The sequence below is a fragment of the Bombina bombina genome, chromosome 3, assembly GCF_027579735.1.
Source record: "Bombina bombina isolate aBomBom1 chromosome 3, aBomBom1.pri, whole genome shotgun sequence".
Classification (NCBI taxonomy): Eukaryota; Metazoa; Chordata; class Amphibia; order Anura; family Bombinatoridae; genus Bombina; species Bombina bombina.
In genome coordinates, this window is record NC_069501.1 from 863,041,459 (window position 1) to 863,059,819 (window position 18,361).

The 18,361-nt window shown below is 38.2% G+C and overlaps 1 protein-coding gene across 1 annotated transcript; it reads right to left on the minus strand.

The window, feature by feature from the left end:
* Nucleotides 1-5,678: 5,678 nt before the first annotated feature.
* On the minus strand, nt 5,679-11,563 carry LOC128654137 (uncharacterized). The gene is made up of 2 exons (XM_053707836.1): nt 10,582-11,563; nt 5,679-8,611 (listed from the first exon to the last, which is right to left on the minus strand). Exons 1-2 carry the CDS (start codon nt 10,639-10,641, stop codon nt 6,557-6,559), a joined length of 2,115 nt encoding a protein of 704 aa, XP_053563811.1. The 5' UTR covers nt 10,642-11,563; the 3' UTR covers nt 5,679-6,556.
* Nucleotides 11,564-18,361: the final 6,798 nt, after the last annotated feature.

Below are 18,361 nucleotides of genomic sequence, written 5' to 3' on the forward strand. Positions count from 1 at the left end.
GTAGCAAAATGCTTTAATGTGCTAAAAGATTTTATTATTGCACTTTTGCTTGTATATAACTGTTGTTAAACACAATCCTTTAGAGAAGTTTCTCTGTTTTATCTTCAAATTCACGATTAAAGTCTAGTACTGTTTTGGTAAATAAATCACTTGATAAGATTTTCTAAAGGATTGTGATTGAGCCCTATGTGTTTAATACCTGCAAAGAAGTTAAACACAGACAGCTGCAGATTGGCAATGCATTTGCACTCCTAAGCCTGACACAGGGCAGTGACTGATGGCTACACACACATGTAGATCTTGACACAAGATCATTGGACAATGTTCGTCTCAGGTGAGCAGTCTATTGGCTACCGGAGCTGTATATGTTAGCAATAGTAGCATAATACAATTATCTAATTCACAAGAGCATTTTAAGTAACTTCATTTCCATTTAATCTTCAAACTTTTTTGGGGGGCTCTGTATAAATATATATTATATGTGTGTATATAGATATATTATATATATATATATATATATATATATATATATATAATCTATCTTTATTAATTTTGTAATTTTATACCAAATCGTTTTATTAGGTGAAATTTTATTATTATTTTTTTTCAACCCACTTAGGTCGATGGAAAATTGCACTTGTCTTACCAAATGGAAATACACTTAGCTTGTGTGAATACAAGGTTGTGAACACTAAACATGTTAAATTCAAGTACCACTTTACAGGAAATATTAAGTGTCTGATGCGCCCTGATAGAATGGACTTAAGAAATAAATACTCCATTATAACAATATTATTAAATGATCTAACTATAATGCCCCGTTAATTAAGATGGAAAGCAAAAACGATGTAACGTATCAATGAAAATAAGTGCAGGTTTTGTGAAAATGTTCATTTGTTTACAAACATTCACCTACATTACGAGTTTCGCGTTAACAGGGGTGCGGTGTTAACGCTTAGTTTATGCTCACCTACAAACAACGCTGGTATTACAGGTTTTTTTCATCCCGGAGTTAGCCTCTAAAAAGTGAGCGAAGAGCAAAATTTAGCTCCACATCTCACTGTAATACCAGCACTGCTTACGGTAGCGGTGAGCTGGCTAAACGTGCTCGTGCATGATTTCCCCTTAGGAAACAATGGGGCAGAATCGGCTGTAAAAAAAACTAACGCCTGCAAAAAAGCATCGTTCAGCTCCTAACGCAGCCCCATTGATTCCTATGGGGAAAGACAATTTATGTCTACAACTAACACCCTAACATGAACCCCGAGTCTAAACACCCCTAATATTACATTCATTAACCCCTAATCTGCCGCTCCGGACACCGCCGCCACCTACATTATCCCTATGAACCCCTAATCTGCCGCCGCCACTATAATAAAGTTATTAACCCCTAAACCTAACCCTAACCCTCCCTAACTTAAATATAATTTAAATAAAACAAAATAAAATAACTACAATTAAATAAATTATTCCTATTTAAAACTAAATGCTTATCTATAAAATAAACCATAAGATAGCTACAATATAACTAATAGTTACATTGTATCTAGCTTAGGGTTTATTTTTATTTTACAGGCAACTTTGTATTTATTTTAACTAGGTACAATACTTATTAAATGGTTATTAACTATTTAATAACTTCCTAGTTAAAATAAAAACAAATTTACCTGTAAAATAAACCCTAACCTAAATTACAATTACACCTAACACTACACTATAATTAAAATAATTTCCTAAATTAACTACAATTAACTACAATTAAATTAAATAAAGTAAAGTACGAAAAAAATAAACACTAAATTACAGAAAATAATAAAATAATTACAAGAATTTTAAACTAATCAGCCAATAATGAGTTTATGGTTAATTAGTTTATTAGGTTAATTAGTTTAAAATTCATGCAATTATTTTATTATTTTCTATAATTTAGTGTTTATTTTTTTTGTACTTTAGTCTATTTTATTTAATTGTAGTTAATTGTAGTTAATTTAGGAAATTATTTTAATTATAGTGTAGTGTTAGGTGTAATTGTAATTTAGGTTAGGGTTTATTTTACAGGTAAATTTGTTTTTATTTTAATTAGGAAGTTATTAAATAGTTAATAACTGTTTAATAACTATTGTACCTAGTTAAAATAAATACAAAGTTACCTGTAAAATAAAAATAAACCCTAAGCTAGATACAATGTAATTATTAGTTATATTGTAGCTATTTTAGGGTTTATTTTATAGGTAAGTATTTAGTTTTAAATAGGAATTATTTATTTAATTGTAGTAATTTTATTTCATTTTATTTAAATTATATTTAAGTTAGGGGGTTGTTAGGGTTAGACTTAGGTCTAGGGGTTAATACATTTAATATAGTTGTGGCAACTTTGTGGGCGGCAGATTAGGGGTTAATAAATGTAGGTAGGTGTCGGCGATGTTAGGGACGGCAGATTAGGGGTTAATAAAATTGAACTCGTTTTTGCAAGGCGGAAGTGCGGCAGTTTAGGGGTTAATATATTTTTTGAAGTGGCAGCGATGTCCGGTCGGCAGATTAGGGGTTAAAAACTTTAGTTAACTGTTTGCGATGTGGGAGGGGGGCCTCGGTTTAGGGGTTAATAGGTAGTTTATAGGTGTTAGTGTACTTTTTAACACTTTAGTTAAGAGTTTTATGTTACGGCGTAAAACTCTTAACTACTGACTTTTAAATGCGGTATCAGTCTTGACAGGAGAGGCTGTACCACTCACTTTCTCCAAGACTCGTAATACCGGCGTTAGGCAAATCCCATTAAAAAGATAGGATACGCAATTGATGTAAGGGGATTTACGGTATGCTCGAGTTGCGGAAAAAAAGTGAGCGGTACACCTGTACCTGCCAGACTCGTAATATCAAAGGGCGTTAAAAAGCAGCGTTGGGACCTCTCAACGCTGCTTTTTAAGGCTAACGCAAGACTCGTAATCTAGGCGTTAGTTTGCTTTTTTAACCGTATCTTATTGCACAACCCAGTGAAAATATAATAAAGACAATTTACAACAGCATTTAGTAGCTTGCCAAATGTTATCTCCATAAAATAACAAAGAACTAGAGGAGGATTAGTTGAAGCTTAGTGAATCTAGGCTATTCAGCCTATTAACCAATAATAAGAGTTGATCGTTTTTCTCTTCTATGGAAATAAACAATTTCCCTTTAGTGAACCTAGATTTTTTATTTAATTAAAAAAAATAAAGGGGCATATATTGCATTAACCATTCATCATGTAATGTCCCTTATAGTTTAAAATGTTAATTTGTATCACTGTTATTTTATAGTACAATTTTCTCATTTGTTGTGGTTTTACAACAGCCTACCTCCATATTATCATGTAGTTAGGGCCCCACCTACACTAATCAAGCACATTGTTCAACACATCAACATATGAACAGTGCACATAGAGAGACAGATCTAAATGCATAAATAGTTACCACAAAAGACACTTGTCTTGTCTTAGGGTCATAGTGTCCAATTAAAGCTTTGTCTTTTGTGAAACAACAATGTAGAGAAATACATTTTTTTAAAACAATAAAATATGATTGAAATGGCAAGTGGTTAAAATAAAAATAGCTGTCACTCAACTGTTGATTTAGTTTTTTTCCTTTAACACACATAATTAGCGCTGCGGAATCTGTTGGCGCTCTACAAATAAGCGATAATAATAATAATAATAAATCTTTAAGAGATCTGGTAAAAATTGTGCCTTTCCTTTCATTAAATGATGAGAGTCTACAAGTCATCATCTGCGGCAAAAGACACCCCAACACACCAGAGATTTAACCCCTTAGTGACCAGACCATTTTTCAATTTTCTTACTGTTTGGTACTAGGGCTATTTCTTTCATGTAATTAGCAAGAGTCCATGAGCTAGTGACGTATGGGATATACATTCCTACCAGGAGGGGCAAAGTTTCCCAAACCTCAAAATGCCTATAAATACACCCCTCACTACACCCACAAATCAGTTTTACAAACTTTGCCTCCTATGGAGGTGGTGAAGTAAGTTTGTGCTAGATTCTATGTTGATATGCGCTCCGAAGCAGGTTGGAGCCCGGTTTTCCTCTCAGCGTGCAGTGAATGTCAGAGGGATGTGAGGAGAGTATTGCCTATTTGAATGCAGTGATCTCCTTCTACGGGGTCTATTTCATAGGTTCTCTGTTATCGGTCGTAGAGATTCATCTCTTACCTCCCTTTTCAGATCGACGATATACTCTTATATATACCATTTCCTCTACTGATTCTCGTTTCAGTACTGGTTTGGCTTTCTACTACATGTAGATGAGTGTCCTGGGGTAAGTAAGTCTTATTTTCTGTGACACTCTAAGCTATGGTTGGGCACTTTTATATAAAGTTCTAAATATATGTATTCAAACATTTATTTGCCTTGACTCAGGATGTTCAACATTCCTTATTTCAGACAGTCAGTTTTCATATTTGGGATAATGCATATGAATCAATCATTTTTTCTTACCTTAAAAATTTGACTTTTCCCTGTGGGCTGTTAGGCTCGCGGGGGCTGAAAATGCTTCATTTTATTGCGTCATTCTTGGCGCTGACTTTTTTGGCGCAAAATTTTTTTTTTCTGTTGCGTCATTTTTTGACGTTTTTTTGCACCAAAGGTGTCGGCGTTCCGGATGTGACTTCATTTTGGCGCCAAAAGCATTTAGGCGCCAAATAATGTGGGCGGCTTTTTTGGCGCTAAAAAATATGGGCGTCACTATTGTCTCCACATTATTTAAGTCTCATTATTTTGTGCTTCTGGTTGCTAGAAGCTTGTTCTATGGCATTTTTTTCCCATTCCTGAAACTGTCATTTAAGGAATTTGATCAATTTTGCTTTATATGTTGTTTTTTCTATTACATATTGCAAGATGTCCCACGTTGAAGCTGAGTCAGAAGATACTTCTGGAATATCCCTGCCTGGTGCTGGAGCTACCAAAGCTAAGTGTATCTGCTGTAAACTTTTGGTATCTGTTCCTCCAGCTGTTGTTTGTACTGTTTGTCATGACAAACTTGTTAATGCAGATAATATTTCCTTTAGTACTGTGTTATGTCATTCTTTTTGTCAGGATATGATGTTATCATATATATCACTTTTCAGCAAGGAAATGACTGACACATTACCCAGGTTTTCACAATCTTATAATAACAATGATGGTTTATTCTGCAACATAATCATGGAAACAAAATACCACAAACCACTATTCATACTTATAACACTCTATGCAATTGCAATGCTTATATAAACAATTCTAGATACAACTATCTATACAGTTTTCAGTTACATTTAGTTGCCTGCGCAACGACTGATAACAATCTTATGTTGTATTACCACTAAAACAAGTCTAGCTAGTTTTAAACAATTCTAGATACAATTATCTATACAGTTCTCCGTTACATTTAGTTGCCTGCGCAACGACTGATAATAATCTTATGTTGTATTACCACTAAAACAAGTCTAGCTAGTTTTAAACAAACAAATTACTACATCACCGTGATCTCTGTTTGCATCATCCTATCCTGCCGCTTCTGGGGCGCAATGGGAGGGGACATCTGGGCAATCTTTGGACCAGGAGAAAAACAGGCGATCAGCGGGAAACAACACAGAGGATGCGTCCATCCATGGGTCCCAAAAATACACTCAAATACACACACCACAAATACTCAGACTGGCTCAGACATCAGACATGACAATCAATACACAATCAGACAACTCACTGATCAGATTGCCTAGATGTACCCCTCTTTATACTGTTCACTTGTGTAACAGTTTTGGCGCAACTCCACAGATCCTGAGACCGCACCCTCTGAGATTGGCCCTGGCCCAAGACATCTGGCCAGTCTGTCTTTAGCCTCAACCAAGCTTATCAGGGCATACTCAGGTACTATCTCTGACGTATTCCTAAACTGCAATGCCGTCATCTTTAGTTTCAAACAAACATGTTTTTCTGCCTGTTATGTGGTCTTATGCAGTTACTTTTGTCAACTCTCAATAATGGTTTTAACAATCTTTCTATAGATATAATTAATAGCTAAACATCAATAATGGCTTTATTACTTAGCCTATTGCAAACAATCTTACTTAGCCTATTGCACTTAATAATAATTAACAATATTACCATGGCATTTGCCCCTATACCAATGTGTTCCTTAATGTCAGTAAGTGACCCCTGCCAAGGTTACACCCTTGTTCTGTCTGGGTTTTGACTTCTTATCATCAGCATCCATCGGTTGCTTACCACTTGTAGCATGACTTAGCAAAATTCAGTGTCATCTACTTGAAGTTAATTAATGTCTTTTACTCTGTTAAAGGCACACTCTCTTAAAGGCAAAGTCACCCAAGTTAGTGCAATGCTTTCACTCTCTTAAAGGCAAAGTCACACAAGTCAGTGCAAGTGTCTTATGCTCACACTCTCTTAAAGGCAACACAAGTTTAAGCAAGTGTCATATGAGCAATTACTGCACCCACTTTCCTTACATTCCACCCCTTGGTCATGTGACACCTTGCTTGTTTCTAAACACATACCTTAATAATTAAAACACTCAAGTAATATTGTCTTTTGGTTTAAAACACATCCTACCTAATGTATTACAGAAACATCCAAACATTTTTACTATAATGAATATCCCACACAAGCAAGCCAGACTTATTAATAGCCATTTAACTATAGTCTTGCCTAAGCTTCCAAGCCATCCCCCCAGTCCAAAAGTCCAGTCAAAGTCTTTAAGCCATTTGCTAAATGAATCATCATGTACCTCACGTATGTGCTTTTGCACTTCTTCTAGTCTGTGTAGGTCATGTTTGATTTTACCTGTATTGTCTTCTATGTACACACAGCATTGCTGGTGGATTCTCTGGCAAACTCCTCCTTCTGCAGCTAGGAGATAGTCTAGAGCCATTCTATTCTGCAATGCCACCATCCTAATTTGTTCCTGTTCTAATGCTAAGAGCTCTATTGCATCTCTAGTTACATTAAAAGCTTCATCCACTAAATCAGCTAGCGTGTTTAATCTAGTGAGGGCTGTAGCAGCCCCATAATGAGGGACAAATGTTGCAAGCAGGCGCATACCTTCACTAATTTTAACTCCATTGTGTATTTTGTCCAGGTCAAGGTATCTTCGTGTTCTATGCAATATAGGTGGTGGAAGCGTGGTGGTTATGTTAAAAGCAGGGAATATATATCCTAAAAAGCATGGGCCATAATGGGTGCAAGGTATTACCTTTACTGCCCACCTCCCACACAACCAATAATATCCCACTGGCAGTTTAACAAAAGGAGGACATATCCTATTCAATCGCTTCCTCCCATCCTTAGTCCGTGTGTTACCTGCTAGTGTTTCCCTATTAAGCTGGTACCAGTCTTTAATAAGGTCTCTGGGCTCACCAAACTTAGTCTTCCATTTCTCATGGGCATAAGTCAAATATGAGAAGTCATAGAATTTCAGTTTAATGTTGAATACCCCTGTCCTATTTTTAACTAGCCGTCCTATGTTATACATTAACATTATCATGTCAGGTAGCTGGGTTAGGTTATTAGTACTATATATCTCCCCATCCAGATTTTGAAACATAATAGCACCTGTAGTCACATTATTAGCTAGATGCAACTTATCCAGCAAGTCATCCCTACCTGGTGTGTTAAGACCTGTAAAATTCCACACAGTCTTATTCCCAATCATATCGGCAAGCATACTCATGGTTAAAGATACACCTAGATAAGGGTAACCCCTAGTCTGCCCGTGAGGCACAAACCCACATACCCAACATGGTCCCTGAACATTTGTCACATTAAACACATCTTTGGCAGTTTTTACAAAGGTATTATCAAGTTCCCATGAGGAGGCATGCAGGGAGCCTAAATGACGCCGTGCATGGTCCCTCTTTCCCTTGTGCCGGTTGTTTAATAATTTCCCATCCATTACAGGTCTCCTGATATACATTAAAAGAGGTTCAGATGACTCTTTTCCTGTATATTTACACACATATGTCAGTCCCTCTGGTTCCCCATCAGTGTATGATATGTTTAACATTACAGCACGAACCTGTGTATCAGTGGATGTTTTACAACCTAAAATGCGTTCCTGAATCCCCACTGTTAGTTTTGGGGAAGTGGAAGGCATACTGGGATTTTCACAAATCAACCCAACCCCTTCTTGCAATTCAAATATTAAGTTCTCATCCGGTAAAACAATTGTCCAGCTCTCATCCTTCTTAGAGTCCTTGCAGTCTTCCCTGGTCACTGCAGTAGAACAAAAATCTTTAGTTACACAATGCACAGTGAAGGAAGGGATGTCACAGGTTATTGTCTCTTCTTCCGACAGTTCAAATACCACCGTTTCTCGCTTGGTAAGGAGCATCCAATTTCCATATTCATTTTCGGTCAAACAGATTACGTTGTCATCAAAGGTAAATGGGATGGAGCAGGATGCCCATGTTGTGCAATACGGAACGGTCATGCTTCCCTCATAGAAGGTGTGATAGCTGGCACCGGACACCTCACGTTTCATCCTCTGGCTCATCAGTGCTTGGCTTACGCATGCGGCCAAAAGGAGTCCCAACAGAGCACCGGTTACAATAGCAGCCCTGTCAACAAGAATCTAGGAAGGAAACATACTTCAAATTAATTCCGTAAATAGCACTTGCCCGCAGGCACATGCAGCCAATCATTGCTCCCTATCCTTGACTACATTCACTACATTGTAACTTCCCTTTTGATACATCTATGCTAATTAAATACTCTGGGATGGGTACAATTAAAACAAAACATCACTGCTTAGGGAGACTTCCTACTTTCAATGCCACCCCTGCTTGTTTTACTTCTATAGTCTCCCCCCCCCCCCCTAATAAATCTAAGTTGCCTCCACTCCAGTATCAATCAAAGCCTGCTTAAAATAGACCATACTGATACTGGGAGCTTGGCCTGTTTCGTATGGGCCCTGGAAATATTACTCCAGGTCCTCCAACGAAAGCAAGTCCAACCCTGGCCCTGGGGCTTCAGGGGCACTGGCCCTTTTTGTCCCATCCAGGTATTGGTATCCTTTTCCAGTGGACTTCGTTTGGGAATCAACTAAGGACATTTTCCCCTCAGGGCTAGTTTCCCAAAACGTTACCACAGCATGTTGAGCATGATGCTCAATGTACTCCTGTGTGCCCATCATTCTGGACAGTGAGATTTCACTGTCAGTGATGGATCTGTCATTCAGTACATTTACTGCTTTTCCCAAATGGACCTTCCATTTCTGCAAAGTTTTATCCCACCCCCCAGGGTCCCATCTGGCCCTGCTCTGTAATACTGATTGTAACTTACTTTTGCTCAACCTACCACCCTTCCGCTTTATTTTGGCCCTGGCTACCTTAACCACAGCCTGTTGAGCTACATCTTCATAACACTGGCTCTTTTTTAATAGCAATTTATTCTGACTCTGCAGGCACACCGTCTGCTCTACAGCTTCCTCTAACTGCTCGTGTGTCTTTCTGTATGCCTGTAATAACACCCATAATTTCTTATGTAACCTTTCTGTGTCGGAATTTGTCTTAACTTTTACATTCTGTAATTTATTCAACACTTCACAAGGTTCTATTTTGTCAAAAAATTCAGCGTTATCTGGGAGGTCAGTCCCAGACAAGACTTCCCCTGCTAATTCCTGATATGGGGTCCCCTCCCAAGCCACAATATTTTGAGGCCGTGAAGGGGTAACCGTTTGTGCTTTCTTCCTAAACATTTTTACCTTCAATTATTGCTGACATCAATCAATAAATTCACAGTAACAGTAACAATATACGTTAATATGTATATACCTGTGCAATATCAATTAATTTCATTCCAAGGTGACAATTGTGACTATGTCCATGAAATATCTGTTTATTTACACAGCTTTCATGGCTCATTTGAGGAATTAACAATTCAATTCTAACTAATCCAGAAACATATATATTTATACTCCTGACCGTGCAAGATACAGCTATATATTTTTCTGGCTTATTTCTTTTATCTACAAAAGGGGTTTCACTTTCGATCGGAGCTGCGTCTATCAGCTCTGCACATTCAGTAAGAAAACTGTCAGTTTCTTTGCTCAAGTGATAAACAATTATGCATCCTGCCGACCGACTACGCCAATAATGTTATGTGATTCTTTTTGTCAGGATATGATGTTATCATATATATCACTTTTCAGCAAGGAAATGACTGACACATTACCCAGGTTTTCACAATCTTATAATAACAATGATGGTTTATTCTGCAACATAATCATGGAAACAAAATACCACAAACCACTATTCATACTTATAACACTCTATGCAATTGCAATGCTTATATAAACAATTCTAGATACAACTATCTATACAGTTTTCAGTTACATTTAGTTGCCTGCGCAACGACTGATAACAATCTTATGTTGTATTACCACTAAAACAAGTCTAGCTAGTTTTAAACAATTCTAGATACAATTATCTATACAGTTCTCCGTTACATTTAGTTGCCTGCGCAACGACTGATAATAATCTTATGTTGTATTACCACTAAAACAAGTCTAGCTAGTTTTAAACAAACAAATTACTACATCACCGTGATCTCTGTTTGCATCATCCTATCCTGCCGCTTCTGGGGCGCAATGGGAGGGGACATCTGGGCAATCTTTGGACCAGGAGAAAAACAGGCGATCAGCGGGAAACAACACCGAGGATGCGTCCATCCATGGGTCCCAAAAATACACTCAAATACACACACCACAAATACTCAGACTGGCTCAGACATCAGACATCAGACATGACAATCAATACACAATCAGACAACTCACTGATCAGATTGCCTAGATGTACCCCTCTTTATACTGTTCACTTGTGTAACAGTTTTGGCGCAACTCCACAGATCCTGAGACCGCACCCTCTGAGATTGGCCCTGGCCCAAGACATCTGGCCAGTCTGTCTTTAGCCTCAACCAAGCTTATCAGGGCATACTCAGGTACTATCTCTGACGTATTCCTAAACTGCAATGCCGTCATCTTTAGTTTCAAACAAACATGTTTTTCTGCCTGTTATGTGGTCTTATGCAGTTACTTTTGTCAACTCTCAATAATGGTTTTAACAATCTTTCTATAGATATAATTAATAGCTAAACATCAATAATGGCTTTATTACTTAGCCTATTGCAAACAATCTTACTTAGCCTATTGCACTTAATAATAATTAACAATATTACCATGGCATTTGCCCCTATACCAATGTGTTCCTTAATGTCAGTAAGTGACCCCTGCCAAGGTTACACCCTTGTTCTGTCTGGGTTTTGACTTCTTATCATCAGCATCCATCGGTTGCTTACCACTTGTAGCATGACTTAGCAAAATTCAGTGTCATCTACTTGAAGTTAATTAATGTCTTTTACTCTGTTAAAGGCACACTCTCTTAAAGGCAAAGTCACCCAAGTTAGTGCAATGCTTTCACTCTCTTAAAGGCAAAGTCACACAAGTCAGTGCAAGTGTCTTATGCTCACACTCTCTTAAAGGCAACACAAGTTTAAGCAAGTGTCATATGAGCAATTACTGCACCCACTTTCCTTACATACTGTTACATTACCTGTTGCTGTTCCGTCAACATCTAATATTCAGAGTGTTCCTGATAACATAAGAGATTTTGTTTCTAAATCCATTAAGAAGGCTATGTCTGTTATTCCTCCTTCTAGTAAACGTAAAAAGTCTTTTAAAACTTCTCATTTTTCAGATGAATTTTTAAATGAACATCATCATTCTGATACTGATATTGGTTCTTCTGATTCAGAGGATTCTGTTTCAGAGGTTGATGCTGATAAATCTTCATATTTATTTAAAATGGAATTTATTCGTTCTTTACTTAAAGAAGTACTAATTGCATTAGAAATTGAGGATTCTAGTCCTCTTGATACTAAATCTAAACGTTTAGATAAGGTTTTTAAATCTCCTGTAGTTATTCCAGAAGTTTTTCCTGTCCCTGGTGCTATTTCTGAAGTAATTTCCACGGAATGGAATAATTTGGGTAATTCTTTTTCTCCTTCTAAACGTTTTAAGCAATTATATCCTGTGCCATCTGACAGATTAGAATTTTGGGACAAAATCCCTAAGGTTGATGGGGCTGTCTCTACTCTTGCTAAGCGTACTACTATTCCTACGGCAGATGGTACTTCCTTTAAGGATCCTTTAGATAGGAAAATTGAATCCTTTCTAAGAAAAGCTTACTTGTGTTCAGGTAATCTTCTTAGACCTGCTATATCTTTAGCGGATGTTGCTGCAGCTTCAACCTTTTGGTTAGAAGCTTTAGCGCAACAAGTAACAGATCATAATTCTCATAGCATTATTATTCTTCTACAACATGCTAATCATTTTATTTGTGATGCCATCTTTGATATCATTAGAGTTGATGTCAGGTATATGTCTCTAGCTATTTTAGCTAGAAGAGCCTTATGGCTTAAAACTTGGAATGCTGATATGTCTTCTAAGTCTACTCTGCTTTCCCTTTCTTTCCAGGGTAATAAATTATTTGGTTCTCAGTTGGATTCTATTATCTCAACTGTTACTGGAGGGAAAGGAACTTTTTTACCACAGGATAAAAAATCTAAAGGTAAATTTAGGTCTAATAATCGTTTTCGTTCCTTTCGTCACAACAAGGAACAAAAGCCTGATCCTTCATCCTCAGGAGCGGTATCAGTTTGGAAACCATCTCCAGTCTGGAATAAATCCAAGCCTTTTAGAAAACCAAAGCCAGCTCCCAAGTCCACATGTAGGTGCGGCCCTCATTCCAGTTCAGCTGGTAGGGGGCAGATTACGTTTTTTCAAAGAAATTTGGTTCAATTCTGTTCACAATCTCTGGATTCAGAACATCGTTTCAAAAGGGTACAGAATTGGCTTCTAGATAAGGCCTCCTGCAAAGAGATTTTTTCTTTCCTGTGTCCCAGTAAACCTAGCGAAGGCTCAAGCATTTCTGAAATGTGTTTCAGATCTAGAGTTGGCTGGAGTAATTATAACAGTTCCAGTTCTGGAACAGGGGCTGGGGTTTTATTCAAATCTCTTCATTGTACCAAAGAAGGAGAATTCCTTCAGACCAGTTCTGGATCTAAAAATATTGAATCGTTATGTAAGGATACCAACTTTCAAAATGGTAACTATAAGGACTATCCTGCCTTTTGTTCAGCAAGGGCATTATATGTCCACAATAGATTTACAGGATGCATATCTGCATATTCCGATTCATCCAGATCACTATCAGTTTCTGAGATTCTCTTTCCTAGACAAGCATTACCAGTTTGTGGCTCTACTGTTTGGCCTAGCTACAGCCCCAAGAATTTTTACAAAGGTTCTCGGTGCCCTTCTGTCTGTAATCAGAGAACAGGGTATTGTGGTATTTCCTTATTTGGACGATATCTTGGTACTTGCTCAGTCTTCACATTTAGCAGAATCTCATACGAATCGACTTGTGTTGTTTCTTCAAGATCATGGTTGGAGAATCAATTTACCAAAAAGTTCATTGATTCCTCAGACAAGGGTAACCTTTTTAGGTTTTCAGATAGATTCAGTGTCCATGACTCTGTCTTTGACAGACAAGAGACGTCTAAAGTTGATATCAGCTTGTCGAAACCTTCAGTCACAATCATTCCCTTCGGTAGCTTTATGCATGGAAATTCTAGGTCTTATGACTGCAGCATCGGACGCGATCCCCTTTGCTCGTTTTCACATGCGACCTCTTCAGCTCTGTATGCTGAACCAGTGGTGCAGGGATTACACAAAGATATCTCAATTCATATCTTTAACACCGATTGTACGACACTCTCTGATGTGGTGGACAGATCACCATCGTTTAGTTCAGGGGGCTTCTTTTGTTCTTCCGACCTGGACTGTAATTTCAACAGATGCAAGTCTGACAGGTTGGGGAGCTGTTTGGGGGTCTCTGACAGCACAAGGGGTTTGGGAATCTCAGGAGGTGAGATTACCGATCAATATTTTGGAACTCCGTGCAATTTTCAGAGCTCTTCAGTCATGGCCTCTTCTAAAGAGAGAATCGTTCATTTGTTTTCAGACAGACAATGTCACAACTGTGGCATACATCAATCATCAAGGAGGGACTCACAGTCCTCTGGCTATGAAGGAAGTATCTCGAATTCTGGTATGGGCGGAATCCAGCTCCTGTCTAGTTTCTGCGGTTCATATCCCAGGTATAGACAATTGGGAAGCGGATTATCTCAGCCGCCAAACGTTACATCCGGGCGAATGGTCTCTTCACCCAGAGGTATTTCTTCAGATTGTTCAAATGTGGGAACTTCCAGAAATAGATCTGATGGCCTCTCATCTAAACAAGAAACTTCCCAGGTATCTGTCCAGATCCAGGGATCCTCAAGCGGAAGCAGTGGATGCATTGTCACTTCCTTGGAAGTATAATCCTGCCTATATCTTTCCGCCTCTAGTTCTTCTTCCAAGAGTAATCTCCAAGATTCTGAAGGAATGCTCGTTTGTTCTGCTGGTAGCTCCAGCATGGCCTCACAGGTTTTGGTATGCGGATCTTGTCCGGATGGCCTCTTGCCAACCGTGGACTCTTCCGTTAAGACCAGACCTTTTGTCGCAAGGTCCTTTTTTCCATCAGGATCTCAAATCCTTAAATTTAAAGGTATGGAGATTGAACGCTTGATTCTTAGTCAAAGAGGTTTCTCTGACTCTGTGATTAATACTATGTTACAGGCTCGTAAATCTGTATCTAGGGAGATATATTATAGAGTCTGGAAGACTTATATTTCTTGGTGTCTTTCTCATCATTTTTCCTGGCATTCTTTTAGAATTCCGAGAATTTTACAATTTCTTCAGGATGGTTTGGATAAAGGTTCTTCAGGATGGTTTGGATAAATGGTTTGGATAAAGGTTTCTTGGAAAGTTTTGTTCCTTTTGGCTATCTCTTCTGCCAGACGAGTTTCTGAATTATCTGCTCTTTCTTGTGAGTCTCCTTTTCTGATTTTTCATCAGGATAAGGCGGTGTTGCGAACTTCTTTTAAATTTTTACCTAAGGTTGTGAATTCTAACAACATTAGTAGAGAAATTGTGGTTCCTTCATTCTGTCCTAATCCTAAGAATTCTAAGGAGAGATCATTGCATTCTTTGGATGTTGTTAGAGCTTTGAAATATTATGTTGAAGCTACTAAGAATTTCCGAAAGACTTCTAGTCTATTTGTTATCTTTTCCGGTTCTAGGAAAGGTCAGAAGGCCTCTGCCATTTCTTTGGCATCTTGGTTGAAATCTTTAATTCATCATGCTTATGTCGAGTCGGGTAAAACTCCGCCTCAAAGGATTACAGCTCATTCTACTAGGTCAGTTTCTACTTCCTGGACATTTAGGAATGAGGCTTCGGTTGATCAAATTTGCAAAGCAGCAACTTGGTCTTCTTTGCATACTTTTACTAAATTCTACCATTTTTATGTGTTTTCTTCTTCTGAAGCTGTTTTTGGTAGAAAAGTACTTCAGGCAGCTGTTTCAGTTTGAATCTTCTGATTATCATTTAAACTTTATTTTGGGTGTGGATTATTTTTCAGCGGAATTGGCTGTCTTTATTTTATCCCTCCCTCTCTAGTGACTCTTGCGTGGAAAGATCCACATCTTGGGTAGTCATTATCCCATACGTCACTAGTTCATGGACTCTTGCTAATTACATGAAAGAAAACATAATTTATGTAAGAACTTACCTGATAAATTCATTTCTTTCATATTAGCAAGAGTCCATGAGGCCCACCCTTTTTTGTGGTGGTTATGATTTTTTGTATAAAGCACAACTATTCCAATTCCTTATTTTTTATGCTTTCGCACTTTTTTCTTATCACCCCACTTCTTGGCTATTCGTTAAACTGATTTGTGGGTGTGGTGAGGGGTGTATTTATAGGCATTTTGAGGTTTGGGAAACTTTGCCCCTCCTGGTAGGAATGTATATCCCATACGTCACTAGCTCATGGACTCTTGCTAATTACATGAAAGAAATTAGAATCTACAGAATTTATCAGGTAAGTTCTTACATAAATTATGTTTTTTACATTTCTGCGGTGTTTGTGTTAAGCTGTAATTTTCCTCTTACTCATTTACTGTACCCACACATATTATATACCGTTGTTCTCGCCATTAAATTGACTTTCTAAAGATACCATTATTTTCATCATATCTTATAATTTACTATACAATTTTTTTTATAAAATATGATGAAAAAAAAACATTTTTTCTAACTTTGACCCCCCAAAATCTGTTACACATCTACACCCACCAAAAAACACCCATGCTAAATCGTTTCTAAATTTTGTCCTGAGTTTAGAAATACCCAATGTTTACTTGTTCTTTGCTTTTTTTGCAAGTTATAGGGCAATAAATACAAGTAGCACTTTGCTATTTCCAAACCATTTTTGTTCCAAAATTAGCGATAGTTACATTGCAACACTGATATCTTTCAGGAATCCCTGGATAACCCTTCACATGTATATATTTTTTTTAGTGGACAACCCAAAGTGTTGATCTAGGCTCCTTTTGGTATATTTCATGCCACCATTTCACCGCCAAATGCGATCAAATAAATAAAAAATCATTAATTTTTTCACAAACTTTAGGTTTCTCACTGAAATTATTTACAAACAGCTTGCGCAATTATGGCACAAATGTTGTAAATGCTTCTCTGGGATCCCCTTTGTACAGAAATAGCAGACATATATGGCTTTGGTATTGCTTTATGGTAATTAGAAGGCCGCTAAATGCCGCTGTGCCCCACACTTGTATTATTCCCAGCAGTTAAGCGGTTAATTAGGTAGCTTGTAGTAAGCTTGTAGGATTAATTTAAGCTTTAGTGTAGTGTAGTAGACAACCCAAAGTATTGATCTAGGACCATTTTGGTATATTTCATGCCACCATTTCACCGCCAAATGCGATCAAATAAAAAATCATGAATTTTTTCACAATTTTAGGTTTCTCACTGAAATTATTTACAAACAGTTAGTGCAATCATGGCACAAATGGTTGTGAACGCTTCTCTGGGATCCCCTTTGTTCAGAAATAGCAGACATATATGGCTTTGGCATTGCCTTTTGGTAATTGGAAAGCCGCTAAATGCCGCTGTGCACCACACTTGTATTATGCCCAGCAGTGACAGGGTTAATTAGGTAGCTTGTAGGGTTAATTTTAGCTTTATTGTAGAGATCAGCATCCCACCTGACACATCGCACCCCTTGATCCCTCCCTGACCCCCCTCAAACAGCTCTCTTCCCTCCCCCACCTCACAATTATCTCTGCCATCTTAAGTATTGGCAGAAAGTCTGCCAGTACTAAAATGAAAGGCATTTTTTTCTAGCTATTCTCCTCCCCTCCTCATATAACTACCCCCCTCCCCCTCCCAGATCCATTTCCAAACATTTATTTGCCCCCTCTCCCTCCATCCCTTACACTTTTCTGTAGTGTAGCAGTCCCAGTCCCACCTGCTACCTGCACATGGAAAGAAGTGGACCTGCGATGGGCCGCCCACCCACCTCCCTGCTACAGCTCCCACCCACCAACGATCGGCACCATCGCTGGCCGATGCAGAGAGGGCCACAGAGTGGCTCACTCTGCATTAGTGTCTAAAAATTGAGGCATCACTGCAATACCCTGGAAGCATCTGGAAGCGATCAGGATCGCTTCCAGCGCTTGAAACCCCAGAGGATGTGTCAGGCACGTTCTTGGTCATTAACTGACACCCAATGTTGGATGTGCCTGACACGTCCTTGGTCATTAAGGGGTTAAAGATACAATTGATCTAAAAAAATATGCTATCTAAGAGCACAAGGTGGCACTATGACAGTGAAATGTAAAATGATAAAAAATATATAAATGAATAAGAACAGATACATTCAAAACAGATAAATGCAAAAAAATAATATTATACAAGGTGAAGTCCAGCTGTGAGTAAGGAAACGAGGGTCTCTATTAAGCTGACAAAAGGTAAGGCTGCTCCTCTTCTTAGCCCCAAAAGGTGATATTCATATTTCTTTCATGTAATTGGCAAGAGTCCATGAGCTAGTGACCTATGGGATATACAATCCTACCAGGAGGGGCAAAGTTTCCCAAACCTCAAAATGCCTATAAATACACCACTCACCACACCCACAATTCAGTTTTACAAACTTTGCCTCTTATGGAGGTGGTGAAGTAAGTTTGTGCCAAGGTTTCTATGTTGATATGCGCTTCTCAGCATTTTGAAGCCCGATTCCTCTCAGAATACAGTGAATGTCAGAGGGATGTGAAGGGAGTAGCACCTTTTGAATGCAACGGTTTTCCTCACGGGAGATCTATTTCATAGGTTCTCTGTTATCGGTCGTAGAGATTCATCTCCTA